The sequence below is a fragment of the Ranitomeya imitator genome, chromosome 4 (genome assembly GCF_032444005.1).
Source record: "Ranitomeya imitator isolate aRanImi1 chromosome 4, aRanImi1.pri, whole genome shotgun sequence".
Lineage (NCBI taxonomy): Eukaryota > Metazoa > Chordata > Amphibia > Anura > Dendrobatidae > Ranitomeya > Ranitomeya imitator.
In genome coordinates, this window is record NC_091285.1 from 54,916,213 (window position 1) to 54,934,468 (window position 18,256).

Here is an 18,256-nt window from a genome sequence, read left to right on the forward strand (position 1 = left end):
TCTCTTCTTCTTTCGGTAGAGTTTTCACAAATTGCTTCATCAGTCCAAGCTTAATGTGGAGTGGTGGCAGGACTGGGATCAACCAAACTTTCCACAACTATATTCTTGAGTCCAGGTTGCAAAGATGTTTTCGTTGGACAACTTTCTTAGCTCCAGAGATGAGTCCTATCCTGGCTTTCTCATTCAAGTAAAAAGCATGTGTACTTCTTGTATTCGCCTTGCGGACAAAGTAGCAAAGGGAGAACTTTCAGATGACCACATATTGACCATGCTTGATCCTCATAGCTAATTGCGTTGAAAATAAAGTCTAAATTCTTATAGCTTTCCTTCAAGTGCACATAAAGCCCTACAGGCACTGAAGCATACTTGCTGCCATTGCGCAGTAGCACAGCTTGCAGACTTTTTTGGGATGAACCAACAAAGAGTCTCCACTCACCCACATTGTACTCAATGTCAGTGCTTGTAAAAGAAAACTACATGATGGAATTTTTTTGATATTTTTACTGAGTTCAGCGATTGAAAGTAAATATGATTCACCACTCACTTTTCAAAAAATGTTACCCTGTGTATTTATTATATTAGAAAATAAATGTAATCATTAAAATGAGATCCCCGTATATGCACAGTACTAATTATAATTATTTATTAGTATATTAGTTCTACATAAGGCCCACATCGATACACCAAATCAGCAATTGTGTTTTTGTTGCCTTTTCACCAATCATGTGCTATTTATAATATTAATGTCTTTTTAGGGTTTGTTCACATAGTGCTTTTTTCATAATTTTTTGGTAAAAATGCAGAATGTTGGCAGAAAAAACGGCATGTACTTAAAGTGTGTTATTGATGCATTTCTCATACATAGGTTTATGCTTCTTTATTGCATTTTTTATTCATTCATTGAATCGGTAAAAAAACACATTATAAACGCGGTAAGAATAAAAGAAGAAAAAAAATGTACAGCAGCACAAAAAAAGCAAACAAATAAATACACTTTCATTTATTTGCCTGCTACTGTAAAGCACTTTTGACAAACGTAGCTAAAACTCTACATGTGATCAAGCCCTTAGATGGAGGGGAGTGTTTGGCTCCTCACAGGCACTCTCCGATTACTGCTTCCTGTACATCTCCTATAGCTACACCCCTGTATTCTTGCTCCTTCAAGTCCCATATCTACAATTCACTATTAGGATTATCAATACATTCCAAAAGTCGAATATTCTATTAATACTAGAAGACGACTATTTGCCAGTCACTTCTCTTACTCCCATTTGCCAGATCAATTAATATATTTGCGTTGCAACCCATGATATGTTTTGATAAGACATTATGACATATTCTATATATTATATTATATATGTCACGTTACTAAAAATGTATAAAAATGCTAGAAATCAATTTGAATATGGTAAAATTTATGATTAAGCTTCTTTTTAGTATAGATTATGTTAGTATATATACTTTTGTGTTAGAGATATTATGACTAGTTATACACTTTATATGTTTTTTCTACTTCACAGTGGAGGATATTTTATGCATTTTATGGCTAAAAAGGGAACCTGTTACTTGATTCAAGCTATCCAAACCATGGACAGCATGAATCAGAGTCTGGCTGCATGATTGCTGTCACTGTGACATATAAGAGGAAATATAATATGAAGATCCACTAAACCCAGGGACTAGAGGGAGCGACAAGATTAGCCTGGTGTGGCCCTTGCCACCTTTTCCCCACCTTTCAAGTGTTTGACAAGTCTCTTCCATGTTGGTACCTAGCGAGACACTTGTCAATCACCTGGATCGACACTGGGAAAATCTGTCCAAGGATGTCTCCAAACTAGTCTGGTCTCTGCCTATGGTCCTAAGCTTTTCAGTTTTTCAAACTATGGGGGTGATTCATCAAAGATTTTTTGCCAGATTTCTGGTGAAAAAATCTTTGAAAACATTCAATGTTATTGTGCAACCCAAGGTTACACAAAAGGTGACTATTGGCGTCATTCTTGCCCAAGCTCTGACAAAGTGGGTGGAGGTGGGACAGAACAGGAGCATCGAAGGATGAGGAGGCCACTGCTTGTCAAATTCATGACAAGTGGTGGCATTCGCTAAGTCACAAGACTTATTCCAACAGAGGTTGGAGTAAGATTTTTGGCGAGGCGCACAGAGCAGTGCATGCCACTATGTGCCTGATTCATTAACAGGTGTGCGCCTCTTAATTATTCCGGAGAGTCTTCTCTAAAACACCCCCTCATCGAGATCAGCCAGAGAATCACTGATCTTGATGAATCGCCCCTTATATTTTCTCTGAAATGATGAAGTATAAAATATACCTGGCTGAAATCGTGCAGTCGGGCTCTAATCCTAGCTGCCCTTTGTTTTGGCAACATGAAGGACATCACAATTTCCCTTTAATTTTTCCATTATGTTGAAAAATATATTAATGAAGAAAACTGTAAGGCTATATTCACACTTAGCGGTTTTTACCGCGGAACCGCCGCGATTTTGATGCTGCGGGTCCGCAGCAGTTTCCATAGCGTTTACAGTAACATGTAAACCCTATGGAAACCGCAAACCGCTGTGCACATGCTGCGGGAAAAACCGCGTGGGATCGCAGCGGTTTACAACCCGCAGCATGTCACTTCTTTGTGCAGAATCGCTGCGATTCTGCACCCATAGGAATACATTGGGGCTGTGCCCACGTTGCGGGAAGTAAGCGGATAATGTGCGGGTGGTACCCGGGGTGGAGGAGAGGAGACTCTCCTCCAGGCCCTGGGAACCATATTTGGGGTTAAAAAATAAAAAATCTGGTTATACTCACCCTCTGATGTCCGGAGCTCCTGGGCGCTGCACGCGGCCGTCCGGTCAGAGTTGCTGTGCGACCAGGACCTGCGGTGACGTCGCGGTCACATGACCGTGACGTCACGAAGGGTCCTTCTCCCACAGCATCTTTGGAACCGGACCGCCGGGTGCAGCGCCCAGGAGATCCGGACATCAGAGGGTGAGTATAACCAATTTTTATTATTTTTAACATTACTATTGATGCTGCATATTGCTGCATATGCAGCATCAATAGTATAGGCAGAAACCCGCAGCGGAAAACGTGGAACAAACCGCGATAAATCTGCAGGGAGAACCGCAGTTGTTTTGCCCTGCAGATTTATTAAAACTGCTGCCGGAGAACCCGCAGGGACCCGACGCAAGGTGTGAACATAGCCTTACTTGACAAAACACAGCAAAAGTTGAGTGTTGGATTAGTTTTTCGCATCTAGATATCTTGATTAATTGTGGCATGTGTGTCACATTAAAAATGTGACCCCGTATGGGTCTCTTAATTGGAAACATTAGATATTTAATTGTCTGTTTGCATCAGAAACTCTTATTCCTGTATGTGGTCCAGTGATATGTGAGAATATCACCTTTTTATATTTCTAATGGAAAGCAGAATATGCAACCCATACTGGCAGAGAATCATGCAGTATGATTCCAATGAAACAGAAATGTCAAAATTATACAATTCAATGCTCTATCAATATACACTGCACAGTAATTATAAAAGTACCATCATAGCACAGCAGAGAGCATAGTACTACTACTACTTCCATACATGAATATACATGAATATAAAAATTAGAGATTAGATCCTCAATAATGTACAGAGGTTGGATACAGACACATAAGGATTTGTAGTGCACATCACCAGAGAACAAAGTTGTAATAGATGTAATGGTAAAATGGGACTGAAACCAAAACCGTTACTTCAGAGGGGACGGGTCACCCTCATACTGAAAATTGAAGCATGGCTCAATCATAACCTAAAGGGAAACAGAGCTAGCACTCTAAACATCTGATCCCTATTCAGTCATGACTTCCTGCTGTGAACAGGTGATTGAAGTGGGTTGTCTGATGGAGAGCAGACATGAAGTCTATACTTAAGGCTGGGAGGCCACACTTTTAGCGCCTGTGGAGATCAGGCTTCCTATGTTCCTATGTTCAATAGAACTACAAGCAGACTCTTTAAACCTAAAAGTTATGAAAATTGGGTGTTTTGTGCAAGGCGTAGGTCCTATAGTTATGGGAGATATATTTTCGGTGTTGTGACGAAGTGTCAAACATAACTCATTTACTTACATCGCAATGCAGCCTGCCGATAAGCCCACAATAATATCATACAGATGGATAACAATAAATATGCCATGTTTCCTGTCTATAGAAAAATCATGATGGGAAATATGGCATTAATATCTCCTGCCTGGGACCTCCAAGTGGGCAGATATTCTGATAGCTCAGAATCCTATAATTTTTTGGCACTGTAGCCTCATTCCATGGACAAGCCCCATCTGAGGTCACTAATATGCATATTTGTGTGCAACCTCTCATTGCGCAAAAATTTGCAACACTTCAAAAAATTTTACACGTAGCAAATTTGAAAAATCGAAGCTAGTGTCAACCATAAAACTATACAAATATCCTAGTAACTACACAAAGATTTTATCAATATTTTACATCATTTTAAAATTAATTGCTTCCTACCTGGACGACATTGTTGCTTGTAGACAAGATGGCACTTACAGAATCAGTTCCAGGAGCTGCAACTTCGGTGTCTATGAGATTCTCTGTGGGGACGTTCTGCACTGGTTTCAGATAAGCGATTTCATTCTGCTTGGAGTCCAGAGTCACGCACACATCATATGAGAATGGGAAAGGTAAACTGGTATCACTGATCTCAGAAGGACATCCCAGGGTGAACTGAGGATACACGTTTCTGCTATATGCTCCATATGTAGTCGGGGTGTTGTCTTTTCGGCATTTGTAGATGACTGTGATGATAACAGTTATAATGAATAGACAAGAAATCAGAGCTATGGATAAGACTAGATAGAAAGTTACTGAAGATTTAGTATCTGAATTAGCCGGTTGTTTTCTTATTTCTGGCACAATTTGCTGAAAATTCTCTGCCACAACTAAACTCAAGGTGACTGTAGATGACAAAGATGGGGCTCCATTATCCTTCACCAGAACCACAAGTTTTTGTCTTAAATTATCTGCATCTTGAAGATCTCTCACAATCTTTACTTCCCCAGTATATTGGCCAATTCCAAATAATGAAGGATCGGGAACTTGTAGTAAGTGATAGGAGAGCCAGGCGTTGTGTCCAGAGTCAGCGTCCACTGCAATCACTTTGGTGACTAGATAACCTTTCTCAGCAGAGTGAGGAATAAACTCAAATAATGCTGATCCCTCAGTGTCTGGTGATGGGTAGAGGATCTTCGGAGCATTATCATTCTTATCAATGATAAATATCCTCACTGTGACATTACTGCTTAGAGGAGGAGATCCACTGTCTTTAGCCATCACCTGGAACTGAAATTCCCGCAACTGTTCATAGTCAAATGATCTCTGGGCGTAGAGAACTCCGGTCATTGAGTTTATGGAAACATAAGATGTTACAGGTATATCGTCTACATTGATATTAAGAATACTATATGTTACTTTACCATTTTCATAGTTGTCAAGATCTGAACCATGGATGCGCTGAATTGAAGTCCCTGGTTGATTATTTTCTACAACGTAGACAATGTAGTTTGTTTTCTCAAAAATAGGAATATTGTCATTCACATCTGAAATAGTCAGCTGAATACTTTTTTTGGTAGACAGTGGAGGAGATCCTTGGTCCAAACATTGAATTGTAATATTATATAACGAATCTCTTTCTCGGTCCATGCTAGACGCAGTCACAAGTTTATAGTAAGTACTTGAAGATGGAATTAGTTGAAATGCAAATGTCTCTGAAATATGACAAACAACATCTCCATTTATATCAGAATCCAAATCACGAATATTAAAAATTGCAATGACAGTACCAGGTGGAGAATCTTCTGGAACTGACGTTGACAAAGAGGTGACTGTTATTTCAGGTGAATTATCATTCACATCAATCACTTGTACTGACACCTTGCAATATGTCACTTGACCTCCTCCATCTTTAGCCTCTACAGTCATTTCATAGCTTTCTGCTGTTTCATAGTCCAAATTCCCTATTATCACAATGTCTCCATTCAATAAATCAATAGTAAATAATTTCTGAGCAGTTTCAGGAATGTGGCTAAAAGAATATGAAATGAGCCCATTGGGGCCCTCATCTTTATCTGTTGCATTTAGATGGATTACTAGAAAACCAACAGGTGCATTCTCAGGTAATCTTATCTGATAGGTGTCTTGCAGAAATACTGGAAAGTTGTCATTCACATCTTGTACTGTGATTTTAATTATGGCAGTGCCAGTTTTAGGAGGTTTACCCCCATCGGACGCAGATAAGATGAACTCATAGAAACTCTGCTTTTCTCTATCTAATGACTTTTCTAAAATAAGTTCTGGATACTTAATTCCCTCCTTAATTATTCTTTCTCCAAGTTTAAAGTATTCATTACCAGGAAGAACATAACTTTGTATAGAGTTGATACCTATATCTGGATCTTGTGCATTTCCTAATGGAAAATGTACTCCTGGTAGAGAAGACTCACTGATGCCTATATCAAAATGTTTCTTAGAAAATGTCGGGGCGTTATCATTCACATCCTGGATCTCTATTGTGATTGTGTAAAAATACAAAGGATTTTCAATCACAGCTTCCAAATGTATAAAACAGACTTGCTTAGCCCCACATAATGCTTCTCTGTCAATCCTGTCCGATACAATCAAATCTCCATTTTCTAAGTTTACAGCAAAATATTGCTTCTTAGTTTGAGAGGCAGTTTGCATTTTTCTCAACTGCAGTTCCTTAACATTTAAACCTAGATCTTTAGCCACATTCCCGACTACAGATCCTTTCTTTAACTCTTCAGGTATTGAGTATTGTAACTGACCAGAGACCTGCCTGGAGAAAAAAAGCAGAAAGATAAATACTTGCCAAGCAATAAACCTTCGAATGCGACTTTCTCTAGTGGAATTCTTCATTGCAAGCCAAAGTGTCTCTGGTGCTTGTTTTCTTCAGGAACTTCGAAAAACAAGGAATAGAAAATATCCAGGATTTTCATCTAAAGATGCTCAGGGTAATCCAGACTGGAGGATAAAGGTTCGTAATATTGCAGTGTCCTATAATTCTACACTTTAAGACTATGATTGGTTCCCACATCCAGAGAGAAGAAAACCATTTTACAGTCTTCTAGTGACACTCAGAGCTCAGAATAAGGTACTGCAGTGATTTTATTTTCAATCCTACAATCCATGCACATTAAGAAGTCCATTATACTACTACTACTACTACTACTACTACTAATAATAATAATAATAATAATAATAATAATAATAATAAATTCTTATTATTATACAATTTTATATGATGATTCCAAATAAAATTATTAATTATTGCTGCGTTCAACCAGTTCCAACAAATGACAGCATTTTTAAAACTTTTAATCAAAATTTGTACCCAGTACAGGAAATATTTCTTGCATCATTTAGTTTTCTTAAAGGGAATCTGTCACCTACTTTTTCTCGGACCTTTCTCGGCGCCTGCACACTGCAGTACTTTGCTCTGCCCTCAGGCAGACAAAGTACGCCTGCGCCGGAGCTGCGACAGGAAGCAAGGAAGAGGACGTCATCGCATGAAGATAGGAGTCGCCGGACCTGGACCACGATGCCCATCGGACCCGGATTGCACCAGACCGCCCCTGGATAAGTGGTAAGTATAATGTAATTTGTTTTTCTTATTTGTCAGGTTAGATCGGGGGCTTGTCTACAGCATTACAGAATGCTCTGGCGGTGAGCCCGCATCAAAGCCGGGACATGTCAGCTGTTTTGAACAGCTGACATGTGCCTGCAATAGCGGCGAGTGGAGTCGCGATCCACCAGCTGCTATTAACTAGTTAAATGCCGCTGTCAAATGCTGACAGCGGCATTTAACTACTGCTTCCGACCATCCGGCCGGAAATGAGCACATCGCTGACCCCCGTCACGTGATCGGGGGTCAGTGATGCATCAGCATAACAACCAGAGGTCTATTGAAGACCTCTATGGTTGTTGATGCCGGCTTGCTGTGAGCGCCACCCTGAGCCTGTAATTCAGCTACATAGGGGCGATCAGAGCATTGCTCTTATGTAGCAGAGCCGATCAGGCTATGCCAGCTTCTAGCCTCCCATGGCTTACGTTTTTTAGAATTACTTTTTTTTGGTTGCCGCAACATTACATTAAAATGCAATAACGGGCGATCAAAAGAACGTATCTGCACCAAAATGGTATAATTAAAAACGTCAGCTCAGCACGCAAAAAATAAGCCCCACCTGGCCCCAGATCAAGAAAATTGGAGACGCTACGGGTATCAGAAAATTGTGCAATTTTTGTTTTAGCAAAGTTTGGAAAAAAATTTACCACTTAGATAAAAAATAACCTAGACATGTTTGGTGTCTATGAACTCGGAGTGATCTGGAGAATCATAATGGCAGGTCAGTTTTAGCATTTTGTGAACCTAGCAAAAAAGCCAAACAAAAAACAAGTGTGGGATTGCACTTTTTTGCAATTTCACCGCACTTGGATTTTTTTTCCTGTTTTCTAGTACATGACATGGGAAAACCAATGATGTCGTTCAAAAGTACGACTTGTCCCGCAAAAAAATAAGCCCTCACATGGCCAAATTGATGGAAAAATAAAAACGTTATGGCTCTGGGAAGGAGGGAAGCGAAAAACGAAAGCGCAAAACCGAACAAAACTGGGGTCATGAAGGGGTTAACTATAATATTTCATTTTTTTTACTTTGAGTACATATTCATATAGACTTATGCACCTACCTTCCTGGAAGTGGCACTAAGGTGTCGACACCCTTTAAATTTGACTTGGTGCTTTCTGCCTTTTACCTCTTGTTGTCTATGCATTGTTTATATATGGAATACATTTGAATATGTAATTTTCAATATTGCTTGACTGTCCATTTTTTTCTTTGGTTATCTAAATCATTGATTCAACCTACATGGTCTCACAGGGGCCCAAGAGATTAGAGGTCCAACTTCTACACCTTCAATGCAGGTGGAATTTTGCTTTATAATGAGTTATTGGACGTCAAAGGGTCCCTATACTGTTCTTGCACTTGGACCGTTTTTGGTCTGTGTCCACCAGTCTGCAACTTGCTATATAATTTTAGCTTTCATATACCCACAAATCTGACAACACCATATTCTTGTGACTACATCCAAAATATGAACCTGGAAAGCTCCTAGGAAATATACTAAACGTAGCCCATTGCTAAAAAAGTATAAGTATAAAGGACTGAGGTGTGACCATGTGGTCTCCATCAGTTGGAATGAGCAATATATAAGTAAATTAATATATACTGCACAGTATTCTGTATAGTATCGGTTCGTCTGTTTTACACCGTGGCTGATGTTTGCCTCTCTAGGGCTATATGGTGTTGTGGGTCATTAGTGGATGTCCACATTAGTGGAGGTACACATTGAGGAATGCTTCGACCCTATATCTCAGACATATAGAATAAATTATGTCTGCACTTCACCCAACATAGTTATGAATATATCACACAAGATCTGCTGATGACTGTACAATTCTCACAAGGTACAACTACATGATGGCCAGAAGTTCAGCATGAATTTCATTTTTTTTATCTTTTAGCAATGAAAGAATGATTATAAACTAAGAAACCAATGGTGAAAAAGTCTAAATAACAGCTACATATAATAATTCTTTCAAACCATTAAGCCCACCATAAATATGAACTATCTGAGACATTTGGCCAACAACTATCTCTCCTGACTACGCATCCCACCAAGCGCTCGGCCAAACATTTATGTCTTTTCTCCTGAAACCAAAAGGATTAGCTGTTAAAATGCTTAAAATTCCAAGAGCCGAATTCCTCTATCCAAAGACGCTACTTGTTGAGTGGGATCTAGAGGGTCCCAATACACATTAGATCATTATCTAGTCCCGGCAAGATATGCTGGGTTGGCAAACAATTATCCAATCTGTATGTGCATTTCTTGCATGTGTAAGGGGGTGTGCAGGCCGCTGGTTTGAGCCCTGCATTCCTGTGCATGCCTACCTAATGAAATGGGGTTTGTTTTGTGTTTGCTGTGTGCCCGGTGTAGTTTATGATAGCTGACACTGTGTAATATGGTAATGGCTGACACTGTTCTGATATCTGTGTGTTGGGGACAGGACTAGGGGCAGTCAGTGGCAGTGGTAGGTCAGCATTGGTAAGGGTTATGGCAGTGTAGTTGTGGGTTAGTGTAAGGGGGCACTGTGGAGTAGGAGATTAGATTGTGTTGAGAACTGGTTTCAGTCAGAGTGGTGACCGTTGAGAAAGGGGCGGAGCCAGGCAGCGGCAGGGGGAGCGTCTTCCTGAGGTAATTTTCAGGTAGTGGGAGGAGCTAAAGCTGTGTGAGGAGGATTGTTCTAGAAGGAGGTTGTGTCAGAAAGCTGAACAGAGCAACAGTGTAGAGTTGAGAGAGTGAGGCGGCCTGGAAGAATCAGTGGCTGGTCTGTGGGTTACCTCCCGTGACGTCCGGGACTTACGGTCCGAACAGGAATTGCGGAGGCAACCTGAATTTTCACCCAAGATGGGGAAAGTGGACGGGCAGTACTCAGTATCAGCTAGCTGGATGGCTCAGGAAGCTGCGGGCCTGGGAGACATGGTGCAGGAAGAAAAGCTGAGGAAGCAGACCAGGGAAAACGCAGGAGATGGATTACTCATGTATTGGGAAAATGGATGGACTATAACTGTTATGAAGATGCACGAGTTAAATAAAGTTTTATTGAAAATGATTCGGGACTTTGATAACATTTGTGTGTGTCTGCGACGGATTGGAGCCCTTATGCTGTGAAGGATTCTGACTCACAGGTGGGTGAACTACTTGACACACACAGCACACCACAAAATGGACACGATATTTCTGTAGCGGAGCGTCAGGGTGTGATGAAGAAGCAGCAGCAATCCCTCGGTACGGCTACCACCCTGGCCCCCGTTACACATGTCACATATCAAAAATGTACAAGATAAAATTAATTTCACATATGGTTCAACTATAAAAGTGTTTTCTAATTCAAATGGAATCCTTAAAGGGAATTGGTCACCAGTTTTTTGCGACAGAGAGGAGCCAAATGAGAGCAGCATGATGTAGGGGCAGAGACCTTAGATTCCACTGATGTATCACTTACTTGGCTGCATGCCATTATTTTGACAAATTTGTGATTTTAGCTCTTGCATATCTAGCATTTCTCTTAATGCTGAGCTCTGTATAACCACACCCACAACACTGATTGGCACATTTTTGTTCATAGGCAGAAAGCTACTTATCAGTGGTAGGGGTGGGGTTATTCAGAACTCATGAATATGGAGCAGGTTTAGTAGTAGTCCTTTAGTAATAAAGTGCTGACAAAACAATAATTTTATCATATTATAACTACAGCAATCAGCCCAGTAAGCGACACATCACTGGAATCAGAGTCTCTGTCATTATGCTGCTCTCAGATTAGGTGTCAAAAACCTAGAGACAGATTCTTTGAAATAATTACATTCAAGGACTGAAAATTGTTTTCTAGAAATATCATGATGCATAAAAAGACCCAACATAGTGGTCTTCAGTGGTCTCTACTCTGTGAGGAATAAACTCAAATAATGCTGATCCCTCAGTGTCCGGTGATGGGTAGAGGATCTTCGGAGCATTATCATTCTTATCAATGACACACTGTGAAATCTTTAGCCATCACATTTTCTAAGATCACTATTAACCACGTAACCGCTATTTTTACATTTCTCATAATCCCTAAAACTTGTGTTTCCATTTTAGACACATACTGTATTTCCGCAGTATACACCACAAATTGCAATTTCAAGCCCTGGTAACCAAATTTATCAGAATGGGGGTCTTCTGACTGCAGTGAACCAGTTGCAAAAACAATCTCCATAAGCTTCAATAGAGGCATGACTGAGTTTGTTGATGGCACTGTCATTTTAGGTCTATGGAAGTTAGACAAAGAGCAATCTGAAATGAATTACATAGATGGAAAATTGATTTTGAAGTGCAATTCTTTTGATGTACGCCCCATATATACATATTTTCTACAATAGATTAGTGTCATTATTGACCATATGCAGTAATATTGTTATAGTAGTATGCAAAGAAATAAGAAAAAGTAGTGATTGTAAGGATTCTACAGATATGCCTTTATGTTAAGAACTATACTTTTTAGAGAAATAATGCTCAAAAACTTCAGTAAAGCAAATGTATTATATTTACAGTTTTGTTTTATGAATATCTTTTTAGATCTCACTGCATTAAAAATCTTCTACATATACCGGGGGCCGGCTTATACTCGGGTCGGCTTATACTCGAGTATATACGGTATTTCAAAACTAAAGAAAAAATATTTACTTTAAATAACGTATCACTACAATGTAAATAAAAATAAATTCTTATTAAAAAAAATGAATTAAGGCTCACAACTAGAGTTGAGCGACCTTGACCTTTTTAGAGTCGAGCCGGGTTTTGCGAAACCCGACTATGTCCAAAGTCGGGTCGAGTGAAATCGGCCGATTATGACGTAAAGTCGGGATCGACCGAAACACGAAACCCAATGCAAGTCAATGGGGCAGCATAGTCGGCAGTGAGTGGGGGCCAGGAAAACACCTAGAGTGGCCATTTTAATGTCAAAACCATCCATTCTTCTTAATGAAGCTTGTCAAGCGTAATTTACCTTATAATAATTGGAAGGCATTTGAAATTGGGGGTCATTTGGCTAAAGTTGTGGGGGGTAGGGCTGGTTCAAGTAATTAGTGGGCCCAGGAAATCTGGACCACGTCACGGCAGTGGAGCAGGGAGAGGTAAGTATTTCAACTTTGCAAGTGCTGTGAACCTGAGCAAGCAGGGGGGGCCCACTCGTTGGCATTGGCACTGGCACAGGGCCCCTCAAAGTACAGCGGTGTGTTTGCACGGCGGGGGCGCCTCCCACCGGCAGCAACACTTTTGCGTACTATGAGAGGCCCTGTGCCAGTGACGTCGCCAACTAGTATTCCTCCCCCCACCTGATGAAGGAACCTGCACTTTCATCTGCACCTTCCTCTTTGTCCCCGTGTAAGGTGGTATGGTATGCGGGAAGAGCAACCTGACTTTCAGCAGGGTCACAATGTTGTTGTGTAGCGTGCACGGGGAATGTTGCGTTATGGGTCAATGTACCAGCAGACTCATCTATCACTGGCTGGGCAATGGGCACGATGAAGTGGAAACACAGATATAGGCCCAAAGAAGAAAGTGGGCTAAATGCAGTTCAAAATTGGTAACACAGGAATAACCAGGGGGCATTGCAGTGGAGGACAACTGGAATGAGAGGCTGACACAGAGAGTAGGGCCAAATCAGTAAGTAGTCGAAATGCAGTTCAAAATTGGCAACCGTAGTAAACAGGCGGCACAGCTTTGTTCAGTGGAGGAGAACAGCAAGGAGTGGCAGACACCGATAGTAGGCCCCAAACCAACTAGTACGCCAAATGCAGTTGTTCCATTTAACCACAATTTAATGAGAGCCTGAAGATAGAAGCTCAGGAAAGGCAACCTGGGGAACACCTTGGAGTGTAACACACCATCTCTCTCCACCCCATACCCATTTTGTATGGCCTAATGCAGTGTACTTTTCTACAACTACTAAACGAGAGTCGGAAGACCGAAGCAATGGCAAGGAAACCTGGGGAACACCTTAGAGTGTAACACACCCTCTCTCTACACCCCATACCCAATTTGAAGGCCTAATGCAGTGTAGTTTCCAAGAACTACTAAACGAGAGCCGGAAGATCGAAGCTCAGGAAAGGCAACCTGGGGAACACCTTGGAGTGTAACACACCCTCTCGCTACACCCCATACCCAATTTGAAGGCCTAATGCAGCGTAGTTTCCAACAACTACTAAACGAGAGCCGGAAGATCGAAGCTCAGGAAAGGCAACCTGGGGAACACCTTGGAGTGTAACACACCCTCTCTCTATACCCCATACCCAATTTGAAGGCCTAATGCAGTGTAGTTTCCAAGAACTACTAAACGAGAGCCGGAAGATCGAAGCTCAGGAAAGGCAACCTGGGGAACACCTTGGAGTGTAACACACCCTCTCGCTACACCCCATACCCAATTTGAAGGCCTAATGCAGCGTAGTTTCCAACAACTACTAAACGAGAGCCGGAAGATCGAAGCTCAGGAAAGGCAACCTGGGGAACACCTTGGAGTGGAACACACCATCTCTCTACACCCCATACCCAATTTGAAGGCCTAATGCAGAGTAGTTTCCAAGAACTACTAAACGAGAGCCGGAAGATCGAAGCTCAGGAAAGGCAACCTGGGGAACACCTTGGAGTGTAACACAACGTCTCTCTACACGACGGAAGGGCTGATTCTTAGGAAGGAAGGCTGTTGGAAATAAGCATTGCGCGTCCGAGGGTGATTATATTCTTATTAGGTATATACTCACCCTCGGACGCGCCCTGCTTCTTTATTTGGAATGAATGTTTATTTGCAATGTGGTGTTGACTTTCTCTATTATTTTGGTAATTAATGATTTTATTATTTTCATTATTTTGCATCTTCTCGGCAATAATATAAAGAAGACGCGACAGGACAACACTCGGTGGATGCCATATGTGTGTTTTCAATTTAAAAAAACTTTCAGTTAACTACTTGCAGGAGAAAGTAATTGTAGCTGGTGGCCATTTTTAGTACTGTACCAGATTAGAGTTGTGTGTTTGTTTTTAATGTTAAAATTTCTGCATTTGATATCTCACCAGTATTTTCTTTTTTATAAGCAAAATACTTATTTTTATATTTTCTGATGTTGGTTCCAGGGGTACACGGCCAGCAGTGCCCTGGTCAGTGTAGTAGTAGTTGAAAGAATGGACCGCAGACAGGCATCGAAGGCCTAAAATAAAAAAATTGGGCTGGCTGTAGGCAATTTTAAATTGGTTCCAGGGGTACACGGGCAGCAGTGGTGTGGTCAGTGGAGGCCTAGTGGAAGGAGTGACCGCAGACAGGCATCGAAGGCCTAACATAACAAACTTGGGCTGGCTGTAGGCACTTTTAAATTGGTTCCAGGGGTACACGGGCAGCAGTGGTCTGGTCAGTGGAAGTCTAGTGGAAGGAGTGACCGCAGACAGGCATCGAAGGCCTAAAATAATAACACATGGCTGTAGGCAATTTTAAATTGGTTCCAGGGGTACACGGACAGCAGTGGTGTGGTCAGTGGAGGCCTAGTGGAAGGAGTGACCGCAGACAGGCATCGAAGGCCTAAAATAATAACACATGGCTGTAGGCAATTTTAAATTGGTTCCAGGGGTACACGGACAGCAGTGGTGTGGTCAGTGGAGGCCTAGTGGAAGGAGTGACCGCAGACAGGCATCGAAGGCCTAAAATAATAACACATGGCTGTAGGCAATTTTAAATTGGTTCCAGGGGTACACGGGCAGCAGTGACCTGGTCAGTGTAGTAGTAGTTGAAAGAATGGACCGCAGACAGGCATCGAAGGCCTAAAATAAAAAAATTGGGCTGGCTGTAGGCAATTTTAAATTGGTTCCAGGGGTACACGGGCAGCAGTGACCTGGTCAGTGTAGTAGTAGTTGAAAGAATGGACCGCAGACAGGCATCGAAGGCCTAAAATAAAAAAATTGGGCTGGCTGTAGGCAATTTTAAATTGGTTCCAGGGGTACACGGGCAGCAGTGGTGTGGTCAGTGGAGGCCTAGTGGAAGGAGTGACCGCAGACAGGCATCGAAGGCCTAACATAACAAACTTGGGCTGGCTGTAGGCACTTTTAAATTGGTTCCAGGGGTACACGGGCAGCAGTGGTCTGGTCAGTGGAAGTCTAGTGGAAGGAGTGACCGCAGACAGGCATCGAAGGCCTAAAATAATAACACATGGCTGTAGGCAATTTTAAATTGGTTCCAGGGGTACACGGACAGCAGTGGTGTGGTCAGTGGAGGCCTAGTGGAAGGAGTCACCGCAGACAGGCATCGAAGGCCTAAAATAATAACACATGGCTGTAGGCAATTTTAAATTGGTTCCAGGGGTACACGGGCAGCAGTGACCTGGTCAGTGTAGTAGTAGTTGAAAGAATGGACCGCAGACAGGCATCGAAGGCCTAAAATAAAAAAATTGGGCTGGCTGTAGGCAATTTTAAATTGGTTCCAGGGGTACACGGGCAGCAGTGACCTGGTCAGTGTAGTAGTAGTTGAAAGAATGGACCGCAGACAGGCATCGAAGGCCTAAAATAAAAAAATTGGGCTGGCTGTAGGCAATTTTAAATTGGTTCCAGGGGTACACGGGCAGCAGTGACCTGGTCAGTGTAGTAGTAGTTGAAAGAATGGACCGCAGACAGGCATCGAAGGCCTAACATAACAAACTTGGGCTGGCTGTAGGCACTTTTAAATTGGTTCCAGGGGTACACGGGCAGCAGTGGTCTGGTCAGTGGAAGTCTAGTGGAAGGAGTGACCGCAGACAGGCTTCCAAGGCCTAACATAACAAACTTGGGCTGGCTGTAGGCACTTTTAAATTGGTTCCAGGGGTACACGGGCAGCAGTGACCTGGTCAGTGTAGTAGTAGTTGAAAGAATGGACCGCAGACAGGCATCGAAGGCCTAAAATAAAAAAATTGGGCTGGCTGTAGGCAATTTTAAATTGGTTCCAGGGGTACACGGGCAGCAGTGACCTGGTCAGTGTAGTAGTAGTTGAAAGAATGGACCGCAGACAGGCATCGAAGGCCTAAAATAAAAAAATTGGGCTGGCTGTAGGCAATTTTAAATTGGTTCCAGGGGTACACGGGCAGCAGTGACCTGGTCAGTGTAGTAGTAGTTGAAAGAATGGACCGCAGACAGGCATCGAAGGCCTAAAATAAAAAAATTGGGCTGGCTGTAGGCAATTTTAAATTGGTTCCAGGGGTACACGGGCAGCAGTGACCTGGTCAGTGTAGTAGTAGTTGAAAGAATGGACCGCAGACAGGCATCGAAGGCCTAAAATAAAAAAATTGGGCTGGCTGTAGGCAATTTTAAATTGGTTCCAGGGGTACACGGGCAGCAGTGACCTGGTCAGTGTAGTAGTAGTTGAAAGAATGGACCGCAGACAGGCATCGAAGGCCTAAAATAAAAAAATTGGGCTGGCTGTAGGCAATTTTAAATTGGTTCCAGGGGTACACGGGCAGCAGTGGTGTGGTCAGTGGAGGCCTAGTGGAAGGAGTGACCGCAGACAGGCATCGAAGGCCTAAAATAATAACACATGGCTGTAGGCACTTTTAAATTGGTTCCAGGGGTACACGGGCAGCAGTGGTCTGGTCAGTGGAAGTCTAGTGGAAGGAGTGACCGCAGACAGGCTTCGAAGGCCTAACATAACAAAATTGGGCTGGCTGTAGGCACTTTAAATTGGTTCCAGGGGTACATGGGCAGCAGTGTATGGTCAGTGGAAGTCTAGTGGAAGGAGTGACGGCAGACAGTCTTCGAAGGCCTAACATAACAAAATTGGGCTGACTGTAGGCACTTTTAAATTGGTTCCAGGGGTACACGGGCAGCAGTGACCTGGTCAGTGTAGTAGTAGTTGAAAGAATGGACCGCAGACAGGCATCGAAGGCCTAAAATAAAAAAATTGGGCTGGCTGTAGGCAATTTTAAATTGGTTCCAGGGGTACACGGGCAGCAGTGACCTGGTCAGTGTAGTAGTAGTTGAAAGAATGGACCGCAGACAGGCATCGAAGGCCTAAAATAAAAAAATTGGGCTGGCTGTAGGCAATTTTAAATTGGTTCCAGGGGTACACGGGCAGCAGTGACCTGGTCAGTGTAGTAGTAGTTGAAAGAATGGACCGCAGACAGGCATCGAAGGCCTAAAATAAAAAAATTGGGCTGGCTGTAGGCAATTTTAAATTGGTTCCAGGGGTACACGGGCAGCAGTGACCTGGTCAGTGTAGTAGTAGTTGAAAGAATGGACCGCAGACAGGCATCGAAGGCCTAAAATAAAAAAATTGGGCTGGCTGTAGGCAATTTTAAATTGGTTCCAGGGGTACACGGGCAGCAGTGACCTGGTCAGTGTAGTAGTAGTTGAAAGAATGGACCGCAGACAGGCATCGAAGGCCTAAAATAAAAAAATTGGGCTGGCTGTAGGCAATTTTAAATTGGTTCCAGGGGTACACGGGCAGCAGTGGTGTGGTCAGTGGAGGCCTAGTGGAAGGAGTGACCGCAGACAGGCATCGAAGGCCTAAAATAATAACACATGGCTGTAGGCACTTTTAAATTGGTTCCAGGGGTACACGG

The 18,256-nt window shown here is 42.4% G+C and overlaps 2 protein-coding genes across 2 annotated transcripts in view; both read right to left on the bottom strand.

Moving 5' to 3' along the window:
- LOC138675454 (protocadherin gamma-A4-like) overlaps nt 1-18,256 on the bottom strand; it is a 732,953-nt gene that overhangs the window by 684,615 nt on the left and 30,082 nt on the right. The gene's annotated exons all lie outside the window — the stretch shown is intronic.
- LOC138673790 (protocadherin gamma-B2-like) lies at nt 4,510-6,948 on the bottom strand. The gene has a single exon (XM_069761835.1). It carries the CDS (start codon nt 6,946-6,948, stop codon nt 4,510-4,512), a length of 2,439 nt encoding a protein of 812 aa, XP_069617936.1.